This window comes from Trichechus manatus, unplaced genomic scaffold (genome assembly GCF_000243295.1).
Source record: "Trichechus manatus latirostris isolate Lorelei unplaced genomic scaffold, TriManLat1.0 scaffold00108, whole genome shotgun sequence".
In the NCBI taxonomy this organism is placed as follows: Eukaryota; Metazoa; Chordata; class Mammalia; order Sirenia; family Trichechidae; genus Trichechus; species Trichechus manatus.
In genome coordinates this window covers 9,609,174-9,623,037 of record NW_004444044.1, presented here as the reverse complement: position 1 = coordinate 9,623,037, position 13,864 = coordinate 9,609,174, and the positions used below count along the sequence as shown (strand labels likewise).

The following is a 13,864-nucleotide window of genomic DNA, read 5'->3' as shown; positions in this document are numbered from 1 at the left end:
TATATATATTCTTAGATATAAAATATATGAAAGTATGTATTTCAAATACAACATATTTGAAAACACAAAACAAACAACTCTTAAATAGTGATCTATTCTCAACCTTAATAATACTTAAATACTAAAATAGCATTAGTATTTAATTTATTAATAGTCAATGCATGAGTCTACAAGGTCTCTATTTCTAGAGTTTATAATTATTTTTCAGATGATTGGTACTTAAATACTTTCAGGAAGAGCATTTGTTAATCTGTAATAATTATGTCATATACATTTATTAGATCTCTGCATATGTCCTAACAAAGAAAAAGAGGTACTAAATTAACGAGCTGACTTTTGTTTGTATTTCAGTTATAAAGTTATTTATTTCCATCATGATATATCACTGATTCACAGAGTTTGATTTTCTTTTGTAAATGAAAGGCACGAAATTCAAGCATACTCAGACTTCAAGCAGTTTCATTTATACTTCCCAGTCTAAAGGTAAATACAACATCTATAATTGGATGCTACTAGTCATGTCAAACTTAACAAGTCCACAAATGAACTGTTGATTCCCAACCACACTCTTGCTCCTCCCAAATTCTTACCCATTAATGGCAACTCCTTTCTTCCAGGTATTGAAGACAAGCTTTAGAATTGATTGCTCTACATTTCTCACACTTCCCATCCAATTCCCCAAAAGACTTACTACACCTGCCTTCAACATATCTTCATAATCTACCCATTACTCTCCATGTTCTTAGTGCAGTGCCCTGGTCTAATCCATAATGATTTGTCAATTATTTCTGTAGCCTCTTCATGGCCTCCCTGCTTATATACTGGCCCTTACAGTCTACTCTCACCACAGCAACCTCAGTGATCTTGTTCATCTGTAAATCAGATCCCTTCACTCCTTGGCTCCAAAGGCTCCAAAGCTCAGAGTGAGAGATGCTATTCAAAAGGACCACAAGAGTCCTTACAAGATAAGACTTGCCTGGCTAACTCCATTGTTCACTCCATTCTTGCTGTTTCTTGAACATGCCATGCAAGTTCCATCAGTGCCTTGTTGGCTCCTATTCCCTTAACTCCGCCTGCAGATATCTGGAGGGTGTACACTTTCACTTTATTCAAGCATTATCTAATAAGAGAAACTGCTCTCTAAGTAAAATAGAAACCACCAACTTTTAATAGAAGCAACCTTGAATTCTCTCACACAGCTTTATTTTCTCTATTTAATGTATAAATGTCTGTATTTATTTATTTATTTGTCTCTTCCACCAGAATGCAAGGCATGGACTCAGTTTTAATCTCTGCTCTGTCCTCATTGATTAACAGGGGTGGCCATACGTTAGGTGTCCAATGAATGCTTTTTGAATAAATCAACAAGTCTTGTTAAGTGTATACAGAATGATGAAATTTTGGATGCTAACATACACTGTTTAAGAGTTTGGGCTCTGGAGTCAGACAGAGCTGTTTTAAAATCTGGCATCCCATGCTAGTTTTATGATATTGGATTAGAGCTTTAACCTCTTTAGTATTATTCTTCCTATTTGTAAAATGGTACCAAATATTAGTGCGTATAAGATAGGGCTATTGTGAAGATTAAAGGAGAAATAAGATAGAAAGCATTAAGTTTAGTAAATGCTTAAAATAGCATTAATGATTACTTGTAGTATTAACTTATATACAACAACTTGCAAAAAGATTCTTGGCAATTTCTTTCCACTAATTTTTATTTTTCTCTTAAAAATCATAGTTTTATAAGAGTATTTAAAGTGAATATTATATTAATAATATAATTATACATATATCACTCTGACTAATTATTAACCTTAAATAATTGCAATTTATTCACTAACTCATTTAATTTTATTCATACATTGGTTTTAATTACCTAATGTGTCTGGATCTGTGGTAGACACCATGGGAGATATAAATATGTCATTGTGTAGTAAGGGTGATAAAGTATGTACAAATTATAATAAAATGTATAGCAAGAAAATGTGTTGAGAAAATGCTACTGAAGTTTATAGGGCAATGGGATTGCCTCTGGGTAAGGTTTCCTTCATTCGACAAATAATATTAAGTGCAACATATACATGGCACTGATCTAAAAACCTGGAATACACAATTGAACAAAACTATGATCTTTTCCCCTTGAAGTTTACATTCTAATAAAGATCTGGGAAGTTCTATTTTATTCAGCCACTGAACATTACTAAGTGACTACTCTATGGCAATTAGATACTGAGAAGAGAAGGACAAATGAAGATAAATGATACAGATCTCATGGACAGGTCACATTTGAATTAAACCTGAAAGTCAAATAGAGCTGAGGAAAATGGAGAAGACATACTAGGACTCAAAGGGGCAGAACAAGAATGAGGTCGTTTTCTGGAAAGGAAATAGTGGAATATGGAGATTTGGTGAAACTACAGCAGGTGAAGTATCAAAGTACATGTGTTTTTGTTGATTTTTTGGTGATGAAGCATGATAGGAAAGCAATAATTTAGTGAAATCAATCTGGAGGCAGTGTGTATGGAGTAGAATAAAGGGAGAAAGTGCCAAGACTGGGAAGATTTGTTTGAAGTCTGTTGAAAAAACCCTGGTCAATATAAAATAAATGGTGTGATCGCCTAATATAGAATGAAATAAAGTATTTGAAAGATAATTACAAAATGTTGATAATAAATCAGAATTGTCTGACAAGTTAAATAATCAATTGTCATTGAATGTGCCATATTTTTCAAAGAAAAAGAAAGTGGGAAAGATTCCTCTAATATATTTATCCCTTGATTTTGTTTAAACGTACATTTTAAAGGTGAGGAAAGTTTACTTGTACATGACACAAAATTAATAAATACAAGAATGAATAATTCTAAGACTCCATATCCATTAAAACCTGTTGCTGTTAAGTCAATTTGACTCATAAGGACCCTATAGGAGAGAGTAGAACTGCCCCATAGGGTTTCCAACGAGTGGCTGGTGGATTTAAACTGCCGACCTTTTGGTTAGCAGCCGAGCTCTTAACCACTGCGCCACCAGTGCTCCATTAAGACTCCATAAACCAAAAAAAGCCCATTGCCATCGAGTCGATTCCAACTCCTAGCGACGCTATAGGGCAGAGTAGACCTGCCCCACAGAGTTTCCAAGGAGTGCCTGGTGGATTTGAACTGCCTACCTTTTGGTTAGCAGCCATAGCACTTAATCACTACTACACCAGGGTTTCCCAAGACTCTGCAGAGATTATTTATTTAATCGGTTTTCACAATAATTTTCACTGGCAGAAAAAAAAAAAAGCTTAAATATGCTGTAATGAGAAATTTATATTTTTCCTTTGATTTTATCCCTGAATCTCTATAAATAGTAAAAGTTGGCACTGTATACATTATAATAAAGTGTCTTGCACTGCAAATGAGTCAATTAAATGAAGACCTGTGATTCTTTTTAAGTCATCTGTTAGGAAACCTCTCTAGAATATATCACCATTTATGATGTGTCCTGTTTAACAACAAATCACAGAAAAGATGAGTGAGGTCCCAAGTTTCTGGCAGATAAAGCAGTAATACAAGAAGGGTGAAGGTTCATGATGGCACCACCCACAGGAGTGCTACTTCAGATTCCCTGCCTCAGCTTCAATCAGAAAAATCACAAGATTTAGTTGCACTTATGTTTCATTATCTGTGTGCTGCAGGTTGAAAATAACTGCTGAATAAATTAGCATCAGATCAGAGAGCATGAAATTAAGGACACAAATAAAGTGAGTTGCTACATGGTAAATTAAAAACAAGCTGAAGACTTCCTAGGTTGAACATCAAGAGCTACATATATAAAGGAGAAATACAGTTTCAATTTACATAGAATGAAAATAAAAACAAAGAAATATTTTAAATATTTACACGCGTAGCCACATGGTGGGCATCATCATCAAATAGAACATTTAATTAAGAGACTGAAAATATAAAAAATGTCTTTCCCAATCTCAATACCATTTTTTGAGACTAGATTCTAACTCACAAAATTTAGATATGACTCATTTTTTATATTGACATTTGCTTCTAAAAGTAGAAGCTTCGAGTGTGTATAAATACATGAGGACATTAGTTGTCTTAGTATTGAAAGTTTAGCTGTCTTAGTTTGTCCCAGACAGAACCCATTCCCATTCACAGAAAACACGTTCTGTAATTAATCAAGGGTCTACAGAAGCAGATGAATGTTAGTGTTTTTTGTTTAAGTTTGATTGTTGTCCACTACTATCTGATGCAGTAACTTAAATTAAAATAAACACTTATTCACTACTATAGTTACCTGCAATTTTGTTCCTACACACCCACATACACACTTTAATTTAACCTGCATAACAATCTTGTTTCCTCTTTTTCACATGACATCAAAGCTCAAAGTGTTAAAGTGTGCTGACCACTGATTGCATTAGGTTTAGATGTTACTGAAAAATAGCAACAACAACAACAACAAAACAGTTGTTGTTGAGTTGCTTCCATCTCATGGAGACTCCGTGAGTTGCACCGTAGAACTGTGCTCCACAGAGTTTTCAAGGCTGTGATTTTTTGGAAGCATATCATCAGGGTTTTCTTCCGAGGTGTCTCTTGGTGGGTTCAAATCTCCAAACTCTTTGTTAGTAGTCCAGCCCTTCACCGTTTGCACAACCCAGGGACTCCTTAGATGCTATAAACCCGTTGCCATTGAGTTAATTCTGACTCAGAGTAACCCAATAGGACAGAGTAAACTGCCCCACAGGGTTTCCAAGGCTGTGATCTTTACAAAAGCAGACAGAACTGCAGGCGGGTTTGAACCACTGACCTTTTGGTTAGTGGCCAAGTGCTTAATCACTGCACCACCTGGGCTCCTTAGATGCTATCAGCTTACATAAACATTTAGAATGTGATCCATATCTTCAAGGAGCATATGTTTTTAGCTAGGGAGCTAAAACATATATGAAAAAGAGACAAAATTAAATGGAAGATTTGGATAACAATTTTGGACCAGTAAAAAAAAAAAAGTTACAGACTGCTGAAAAAAAAAAAATCCTTAGCATAAGCACAGTGTTCATAAGAGGAAAATAATACTTCAAGCTGGAGAATTCTTTTGCAGATATGATGGAATGTGGGTAGGGTTTTGAAGGACTTGAAAAGGTGCTGAACACGAGGATGTATGTTTCAGAGAAAGAGGCGATGCGGGAAGAAAGAAATACCAGGTGCATTAAAATGGACTAAGAGCAAAATGGATCTGAAGGAGTTCAGAGTATAGGAGAAATCAATAGAAAGGTAATAACTATATACTTGTTACATATTTACGCTGTGTCACTCCCAGTCTAAGCTTTTAATTTTATTAATTCTTGTTATTTTTACAACACCATGAAGTGAGTGCTATTCTCACCCCATGCCATTGATGAGGAAATTAAGGTTCTGAATGTTTAATTAACTTGCGCGAGGTCACACAGTAGTTTATGGCAGAAGCAGAATTCAGATTCAAATGGTTGGATCCACAGATCATAGTCTTGAAGAGTATGCAATACTGTCTTCTATGATAATAATAGCAATCTGACACCCTTCTGAACATTACATATTAACTTACTGCAGAGGGTAGATTAGTTTCCTATACAACTTTATCTTTACCGTGTGGGTAACGAGACGTTATGGTCAGAGTTTATTTTGAGGAATTTACATTTGGCTGCCATGTGAAGGATGAGATGATGTGGACTTAATCAAATATTTGCTTACAATAATTTATGGGCGCTAATTCATCTGAAGGAAGAAACACTTTTAAGTTTTGCAGAAACCCACGTGAATGCAGTTTATTTGTATTGCTTTGCTACGTTTCTCTGTGAGCATTCTTAACAGAGATGAGTATTTATTGGAGCTATGGAAAAAAAAAAAAATCCCCCAGAAATAAAAGCTGAATCAAATGTTTAGTCAGTCGTCAACACAATACTTCTTACTGTGGTCTTATTCTAGAACTTGTAAGGAGTTTCCACATTCTCATCCAGTACATCTTGTTTAATTTCCAACAGCTTTGGGAATTAACTAGTTAGATACTAAGTGAGTATATTTTTTTGTTTCTTTTGTCCCTCTTTATCACGGAAAAGGTTTCTTTCATTTGTTTTGGCTTTGTTTTGCTTTCAGTGTTTAAAAGCTAGATGGTCTAAATAGGTATTAAACCAACTGAAATTACTTAGTCATTTAACAGCATTTATTGAGTACACATTGCCTGTAGGCATATTTGGAATATGTAATTTAAAGGTAGACTAACAGAAACTGGAAGTTAAACAAATGCTTGGAACTCAGTCCAAAGAATAAAACTTTTCAGGGTTTTTAGATGACTTTAATAAGTGCTATGTATGGTCTGATGGAAAATGAAGAAATGAGAATACATAGAAATGACAAAAAAAGAATGGAGTAAAATAAAATAAGTACTTCAGTTATGCACCACATAAATCATTGAATGAGTGAAGATGATTTGAAATCTTTATATTGAGAGGTTTAATATAAAATTAAAAGAGATATGTAGTGATAGGTAGTTCTGGATAAACACCAGATTTTCTTTAACAACTAATGAATCTCAAGGAATTTTTAAAGCCTTTTGAGGTTATTGCTTACCCTGGAACAATTAAAATGCCTCAGTGAAGAAAATGAGTAAGAGAAATACATCTGACTGCAAAGAACTGCTTAAAAGGTGGCGGGCACCTATGGTGGTAGCATCCTATTAAATGTTAAACTTCAATGATTCCATCAAAGCTTTGAAGTAAATATTTCATTAGGATAAAGGTGAAAGATTCAGGAAAAAGAAAAGTTAATACCTTACTGCTCCTTTTATCTGGTTACATATTTTCTGACACTGAATTCTTAGTAGATGGGTTAATACATAGGTTTAAAAAATAAATAGAAATTCAGTTTCATTGAAGATCAGCTTTGACATTAATTTTCTAAACACAGAGTAACTATAATTAGGGAAATTGTTATTAGCATTATTATAGCTATGTTCCTCACTAACTTGAAATTAATGATAATCTACTAGAAAGAGAGTGAGTGATGTTACAGAAACATGTACACATTTGCCATTGTACTTACTTTTGGTTACAACACCTTCTAAATGGATGATGTTAGGATGATCAAATTGTCCCATGATACTTGCTTCACCTAGGAAATCTCTTCGTTGCTTTTCAGTATAGCCTACTTTAAGGGTTTTGATAGCCACAGGTAATTCTCTTTTTCCAGGCAGTTTCAACCGTCCACTACAAACTTCACCAAATTCACCTTTTGATAAAAAGAAAAACAAAAACAAAAATAAAGAAGCACAAACTCATTTGACATGCATTTTTATTATAATAATACTTGAATGTACTTTTGTATTATTAAGATTCTAAATAGCTTGGCTTTGGTTTGAAATAGCTTATTTATTTTTGGTTAAAATGATCTGCATTAAATTTCAAATATTTCAATATCATATCCACTTTCAGTTTACATTGTAGAGTGAGAAATGCCCATCTGAATATCATTATCAATGTTAATAGAAGGAAATGACACACTGGGAAAAATAATCTACAGATGGACATACAATATTTTGGGGTAAGTTTCGTTTATCTCACCTACAAAAACCTTAATGGAAAAAATACAGAGAAATTAAAACCAATTTACTGATAATTACTTCTTTCCACCTTCTCTAGTAGTAGGAATAATGGGTAGATAAAAGGGGAAAACTTATAGCAGAATAAAAAGAAAATACTTTTTAAGAAGAGACTATCCACAATTAAAATAATTGTATGTTTTAATTATGTAATACTTTTGGTATTTGAGTATATGTATCCAACCATAGATAGTGAGAGAAATAGATAGACAGTTAGATATATATACACAAATATCAAAAGTATCACGTAATTAAAACATATATGTATGTGTGTGTGTACACACACACACACACATATATATATTTACCTATATATATCCCCAAGCTGCCTTAAATGCTAAATTAGCTAATACTGAATCCATTGCTCCTAGGGAAAATACAGGAGGTTAGGTTTCTCTGAAACTCTGGATACAACATTTTCATCAATTAATCAATACATAACTTTGCTTTATGTGTGTTTCTGATTATAGGTACATTATTTAATATTTATTGTTCATTTGTTAACATTGACCTCATGGCCAACAGCACTATAACTCACTCCTGAAAAAACTTATCTAACACACATATTTTCTCCATAAGGCACATTTGGTACCGAGAGTGGTTCTAGAGAAAAAAAAAAGTCATAAGGATGAGTTTTCTAAATTGGTTTTCAAGTCTGACTAGTCTGAAAGGCACTGATGACTTTGCCTCCAGTAAGTAAAGTAGGCGTTGCTAATCCATGGTGTGAGGTGGCAATATTAATATGCAAAATATCACCATCAATAGATCAGGTATTGGTGAGAAAAGAGCCTCTGAGTGATCGCATGTGTGATATTTTTCTACAATTTTATCAGAATGAAAGTATAAGGAAGCTCATTGGTTGGTCCTACTTTCACTAGACAAAGCAGTAATAGAAAGAGATGAGCTCAGGGCTTCAGAGTCACAGCTCAAGTGTCGCATATATGACCTTAAAATGGTTACTTGTGCTCTGAAAAGAAAGACTTATTTCTTGTAGTAACAGAGATGATATTGCTGAAAACTAAACTCAGAGTCTTATTTATTGTAAGAGTAGCTGAATTACAGTACCAGTGGAATGGTGTCTGAAGTTAAAATGAGGGCATTGATTGGGAAGAAATGGGATCCTGAAACTTGGGATGGGGATACATGGGCAGATAATAAGAAAGCTGAAGACAATGAGCCCTCAAATTCTGTTGAATCATTCCTGCCAACAAAACCAGCCCTCTTACTCCTATCTGAGGATATCACTCTATCTTCATCAGTTAAGCAACTCTCCCCAGTAAAGCCGTTATCCTTCCCACCCCCATCTGATGACATTAACCAAGGCTAAGACATCCAGAAGTACAATGCTGTCAGTGGTAGGATAATATCCATACACCTACAAGGAAGACCAGTTAATAAGACTATTATTCAAATTTACACAAAAACCACTAATGCTAAAGATGAAGAAATTGAAGATTTTTACCAACTTCTGCAGTCTAAAATTGATGAAACATGTAATCAAGATGCACTGATAATTACTGCTGATTGGAATGCAAAAGTTGGAAACAAAGAAGAAGGATCGGTAGTTGGAAAATATTGCCTTGGTGATTGAAATGATGTCAGAGATCGCATGATAGAATTTTGCAAGACCAAAAACTTATTCATTGCAAATACATTTTCTCAACAACATAAACAGTGACTATACATGTGGACCTTACCAGATGAAATACACAAGAATCAAATTGACTACATCTATGGAAAGAGACCACGGAGAAGCACAATATTATCAGTCAGAACAAGGCCAGGGGCCAACTGTGGAACAGACCGTCAATTGCCCCTACGCAAGTTCAAGTTGAAGCTGAAGAAAATTAAAAATAAGTTCACAAGAGACAAAGTACGATCTTGAGTATTTCCCACCTGAATTTAGAGACCATCTGGAGAATAGATTTGATGCATTGAACACTAATAACCAAAGGCAAGATGAATTGTAGGATGACATCAAGGACATCATACATGAAGAAAGCAAAAGGTCATTAAAAAGACAGATAAGAAAGAAAAAACCAAAATGGATGTCATAAGAGACTCTGCTACTTGCTCTTGAAAGTATAGTAGCTAAAGTGTACAGAACAAATGATGAAGAAAAAGAACTGAACAGAAGATTTCAAAGGGCAGCTCAGAAGACAAAGTATTATAATGCAATGTGCAAAGACCTGGGGTTAAAATTCCAAAAGGAAAGTACACTCTAAGCATTTCTCAAGCTGAAAGAATTGAAGAAAAAGTCAAGCCTGTAGTTGCAAGATTGAAGAATTCTCTGAGCAAAATATTGAGTGATGCAGAAACCATCAAAAGAAGATGGAAGAAATACACAGAGTCACTGTATCAAAAATAATTGGTCAACTTTCAACTATTCCTGGAGGTAGAATATGATGAAGAACCAATGGTATTGAAGAGAGAAGTCCAAGCTGCACTGAAGGCGTTGGTGAAAAACAATGCTCCAGGAACTGACAGAATATCAGTTGAGATGTTTCTTCAAAGAGATGCAATGCTGGAAGTGCTCACTCATCTATGCCAAGAAATTTGGAGAGAGCTACCTGGCCAACTGACTAGAAGAGATCCATATTTATGCCCATCCCAAAGAAAGCTGATCCAACAGAATGCAGAAATTATCAAACAATATTATTAATATCACATTCGAGTAAAATTTTGCTGAAGATAATTAAAAAATGGTTACAGTAGTACATAGACAGGAATCTGCCAGAAATTCAAGCTGGATTCAGAAGAGGACTTGGAAGAGGGATATCATTGCTAATGTCAGATGGATCTTGGCTGAAAGCAGAGAATAATACCAGAAAGATGTTTATCTATGTTTTCTTGACTAGGCAAAGGCATTCGACTGGGTGGATCATAACAAATTATGGGTAACATTGCAAAGAATGGAAATTCCAGAACACTTAATTGTACTCATGAAGAACCTGTACATAAACCAAGATGCAGTTATTTGGACCAAACAAGGGTATACTGCATGGTTTAGAATCAGAACATGTGTGCACTAGGGTTGTATCCTTTCACCATACTTACTCAATCTGTATGCTGAGCAAACAATCCTAGAATCTGGACTATATGAAAAAGAACATGGTACCAGGATTGGAGAAAGACTCATCAACAACCTGAGATATGCAGATGACACAACATTGCTTGCTGAAAGTGAAAAAGACTTAAAGCACTTACTGATGAAGATCAAAGACTACCGCCTTCAGTATGAATTGCACTTCAATATAGAGAAAACAAAAATCCCCACAACTGGACCAATAAGCAATATCATGATAAACAGAGAAAAGATTGAAGTTGTAAAGGATTTCATTTTACTGGGATCCATGATCAACACCCATGGAAGCAGCAGTCAAGAAATCAACCAATGTATTTCTTTGGGCGAATCTACTGCAAAAGACCTCTTTCAAGAGTTAAAAACAAAGATGTCACTTTCAGGACTAAGGTGCACCTGACCCAAGCCATGGTACTCTCAGTCACCTCATATGAATGGGAAAGCTGGACAATGAGTAAGGAAGACTGAAGAAGAATTGATGTCTTTGAATTATGGTGTTGGCAAAGAATATTGTATATACCATAGACTGCCAGAAGAATAAACAAATCTGTCTTGGAAGAAGTACAGCCAGAATGCTCTTTATAAGCAAGGATGGCAAGACTTCTTCTCATGTACTCTGGACATGCTATTAGGAGGGAACCAACTCCAAGGCACATAACAACAACAACAAAGCATATTACAGCCTTCTTGCGTTTAGAAACACTAAATAACAGTTTAATACTCTGCTTCAGGCCATTTTGTTGGTAAAATCACCAACAAAATTATCAATGAAAGCACAAAAATGTGAAAAACATGTCATTAAATAGACATAGTGAAAAGAATACTTGTTTGTAGTATGATAAGAGAGGCAGGGTGCTGCCTTGTTTGACCTCAGCTGTGAACCTGTGGTGGGGCAATTCAAATTTTTCAATGCTCTGTGCTTGTCTGCAAATGATGGTGAAAGTGGAATATAATGCATACTAGATAGTGAAGTATGGTCAGTTTGAACATTTGCTAATTAAGCATGAGCTACATAGAAGGTAATGTTAAAATATGCTCAGTTATATATCACTTTTGAAAGCAAGCCAATCACCAAAGATTTAAAACAAAACAAAAAAGCATTCTGTTAGATGAAGGCATTGACATTGATAAATTACATGCTGCATTACAAGTTCAACATTAGAGTTACTGTACCTGCTCCAATAACTCTTTCAATGGTGGTACATGAAGCTTCTATCTCCTTGGCAAATTCATGGACAGCTTGATTGGGGTCCTCATAGGTATGTGGATCAATATAAGTTCTTACTCCTGGCAGTTTAACTGTAAAAATAAATAGGCATTAAAATAGATGTGGTTGTGATAGATGAGAGAAATTTTAAACTTTATTAAAATGCTGAATCCCCCAATCTCTTAAAGTGGCTGAGCTACAAGAATAAGCCATCTCCTGAGTTATGAGAGTCATTTGTACAGCTATCTACATAACTTTTATAGTTTTAGAAACCTGGGCTGTTGGCATGCACAAGAAAGGTAAATAATCCAAATAGGGCTGTGACCTAACATGTCTGAGCAAATTCATCTTTTGATGTTAATGTTCAAATTATCAGTCTATGAGGCAAATTCAGACAATTTTCGTTACCAAACGGGACAAAGAAAGGCTAGTGGTTAATTTGTTACAGTATATTTCACATAGAAATATAATCATAGATTGTTAATGTTGGTATTACAAAAAATAATTGAATATAACACTTCTGGTGATGTGGTGCAACAATTCTGAAGTAGAAGTCAAAAGTAAAAAAGGTCTACTCACTTTACTCCTGTTACTACATGACTTTATGCAACACTCATACATTCTCATTTTTATTACTTTTAAAACCAGCTGCCTTCTAATCAGTTCCAACTCATGGTGACCCCTTGTGTGTCAGAACTGAACTGTGTTCCATAGAATTTTCAGTGGCTAATTTTTTTAGAAGTAGCACACCAGGCCTTTCTTCCAAGGCACCTCTGGGCAGACATGAACCTTCAACCTTTAGGTTAGCAGGTAAGTGCATTGTTTGCACCATCCAAGGACTTACCACCTTTAAAGGCTACCAACATAACTCTTGCAATGTTTTCTTAGTATATATAACATTCGCTAAATTAAAAATAGGAACATAGACTCTAAGCATGAGTTATAGTTTTAATGATTTTGATTTTTATAGTCATGACAGAGTGACAAAACCAAATAAACTCCTTTTGTCATTTACTTGACAAAACATCTCATTGAAATTCTTAATAGTATATTTATGGAAAAACGAATGTATTAAAATACCAGAATTAGAACTCATTTAGGCTATTGTGTTTTAGCTAGTTACGAAAACGTGATCTTCTGCATGTGTTAAAAGTGTAGTCTCTTTCAAGGTATTTAAAGCAAGGCTGCTGCATTGGGCTCTGCTCAGGGACTTTTCTGATACACTGTTAGGAGATAAAAGAACTGAGAAGTTTCATTCATTTAAAAATGGTGGAGTTATGTAATGAGAGATTTCTACTCACTGTGTTACCAGGTATTAGAATTGGCTGGAAAATTTGGTTTAAACTATAACATATTTTCATTTTAAGCAAAGGTTTTTATTTTAATAATTATAATGAAATTATGCATTCAAGAATTGAGTAAACCGTCATGTTGCTGCGTAGGGCCAACTTATAGTGGCCCATTTGCTTTATAGGAATGTAACAAAACACATTTGAAACACTATCTTTTTGGTCAGTTACTGCAAATCCCCTAGCATGATAAGAAACAAAAATAACAATAAATCCACCTTCCATCCCCTCCTCCTTTTTTTATTTTGTGTGTATTTTCTACAATTCGCTTACTGTGCCCATTATGAAAATGCATCTTTTCCTCTTCGGGATCTTGTTTTGCTTTGCTGTAGCCACACCGCCTGGAACAGAGTAAGCTACAATTAGCCACATCTGAAAGTGGTGAATTGTATCAAGCCCAGAAGGACGAAGTACAATTGGAACTATTGCAACCCTAAGTTGTTTTTTCACACTAGTCACATGAAATAACACTAAAGCTCCTTTAGGATGGATCCTATATCCCCAAGGCAGTATGCCTCACTCTCAGCAAATAATCCTGCCTGAAATTTCACTGAGAAGCCTGAAGACATCCAAACCTTGTTTAACGTCCCTTCACCATAC

General features: G+C 34.9%; 1 protein-coding gene across 5 annotated transcripts in view; it reads right to left on the bottom strand.

The window, feature by feature from the left end:
• The window catches only part of EPHA5 (EPH receptor A5), a 433,113-nt gene that overhangs the window by 35,577 nt on the left and 383,672 nt on the right, over positions 1-13,864 (bottom strand). For all 5 annotated transcript variants that reach the window (XM_004383346.2, XM_012557556.1, XM_012557557.1 and 2 more), the window contains 3 exons: positions 13,538-13,605; positions 11,882-12,007; positions 7,071-7,256 (listed from right to left, as the gene is read on the bottom strand). In XM_004383346.2, the coding sequence (XP_004383403.1) occupies positions 7,071-7,256; positions 11,882-12,007; positions 13,538-13,605 (380 nt within the window). The remainder of the gene's footprint in view (positions 1-7,070; positions 7,257-11,881; positions 12,008-13,537; positions 13,606-13,864) is intronic.